At 41.2% G+C, this 1542-nt stretch overlaps 1 protein-coding gene across 1 annotated transcript in view; it reads left to right on the top strand.

The window, feature by feature from the left end:
* The window catches only part of kics2 (KICSTOR subunit 2), a 6364-nt gene continuing 4822 nt past the window's right edge, over window positions 1-1542 (top strand). The window contains exons 1-2 of the mRNA XM_037695689.1: window positions 1-67; window positions 181-488. Coding sequence (XP_037551617.1) covers window positions 254-488 — 235 coding nt within the window. The 5' untranslated portion in view covers window positions 1-67; window positions 181-253. The remainder of the gene's footprint in view (window positions 68-180; window positions 489-1542) is intronic.

Genomic DNA, 1542 nt, shown 5'->3' with positions numbered 1-1542 from the left:
ATTTACATTCTGTGTAGCCAACATGGCGTCGAACGGAAAAGTAGTTAGCTAAGTTAGCTACACTCAGGTCAATTTTTTTAACAAATATGTCTTATTAGGGGTAAATTAAATGCATTTTTCAGGACTGTTTGTTCTTCAGTTGTTAAGTTTGTAAAAGTTTGCACCTTTTGTTCATTTTAGGTGAATTACTAATGTTTTCGGACGCGGCTAGTTCCTGATAGCCGTCAGCCGCTGGGAGTTTTCCTGGAGAATCATGGCGGAGGTGGACGAGCTCCGGCCCGTCCCCCGGGAACAGGCCATCCTGGAGAGTTTCTTCGCCCAGCTCGGGATGTTTTCCTTCGACCGGGCCAAGGACTACGTGGAGCGGGAGAAGGACGCCAGCAGCCGGGGCGCCGGCGCCATCTGGGGCTCCCTGCTGGCCGCGCTGGCTCACCTGGCCGCGGCCGAGAAGGTTTACAACAACCTGACCTACCTGGGACAGAAGATGGGTAACTCACTGACTTCCACCTCTGATACTAATACCAGCCACTACACGCCCTCCGACTGCTCGGTGTTCACCTGAAACTGTCAAGAAACTGGTCCAGATGAATAAAATCTGAACAGAAATCATGTTTTGTTCCTCCGCCCTGCATGTTTGACACCAGTTAAAAAGAATGAACCCAGCGGCTTAAATCAAGGAAACATGCAGGTTTACACAGTAAAGGTGATGTTTGCTCATCTACTCTTTGCTCTCTTGCAAATACAATATTTATATTTTTCTGTAAAACATCAATAAATTAAAATAGTTTTTATTGAATGTCCATTTTGACCTGGAACTGGCTTGAGATGACAGAAAAGCAGAGCTACCTTCCACTGGCTTGTTTACAAATTACATAAAGGTTCAGTGCTTCATAAATTATGTTAAAACGTTTATTTACTGTGGCGAGCCCAAATCTGAACATTTTAACTGTCGTGGCTTTTTATTTTTATTGTTTTAACTCTGGTCCAGACGAGTGGTTCTACAGTTGTGTTCCCGAGACGTAACGCGTTCGAATGACTCCAGAAATAACTTCAGTCATCACAAAACTGTTTGATTTTAGCTGATTTATCTCTAATCGGTTGTTTTTAAATTCAATTTGAGCTCTAGAAATCACCTGCAGACGCTTGGGTGCCAGAAAACTGCACAGTGGATCACTTTTTCACTTTTATCAGAAGAATACAACTTACCGGTACTTATGCTTGTACATAAAAAATAAAATACAACGAGTAACTAAAATAGAAACATTTATTATAGAATTCCATCTTTTTATTGCCCAGTTATATTAAAGATACTCATTGCAAAGTCATGAATCTTAAACAAAATCTGCACAATTGTCATTCTGATGATTCGTGTGTTTTTAAATTAAAGATTTAATGCAGAATCTGTAACTGGCTGTCACATGACACGTTTGTTCACATGACACATTTGTTCACATGACATGTTTGTTCACATGACACACGTTTGTTCACATGACATACGTTTGTTCACATGACGCACGTTTGTTCACATGACACGTTTGTTCA

This window comes from Nematolebias whitei, chromosome 22 (assembly GCF_014905685.2).
Source record: "Nematolebias whitei isolate Nwh7 chromosome 22, NemWhi1, whole genome shotgun sequence".
Lineage (NCBI taxonomy): Eukaryota > Metazoa > Chordata > Actinopteri > Cyprinodontiformes > Rivulidae > Nematolebias > Nematolebias whitei.
The sequence above is the reverse complement of the archived record's forward strand: the minus strand, read 5'-3'. Positions and strand labels throughout refer to the sequence as shown.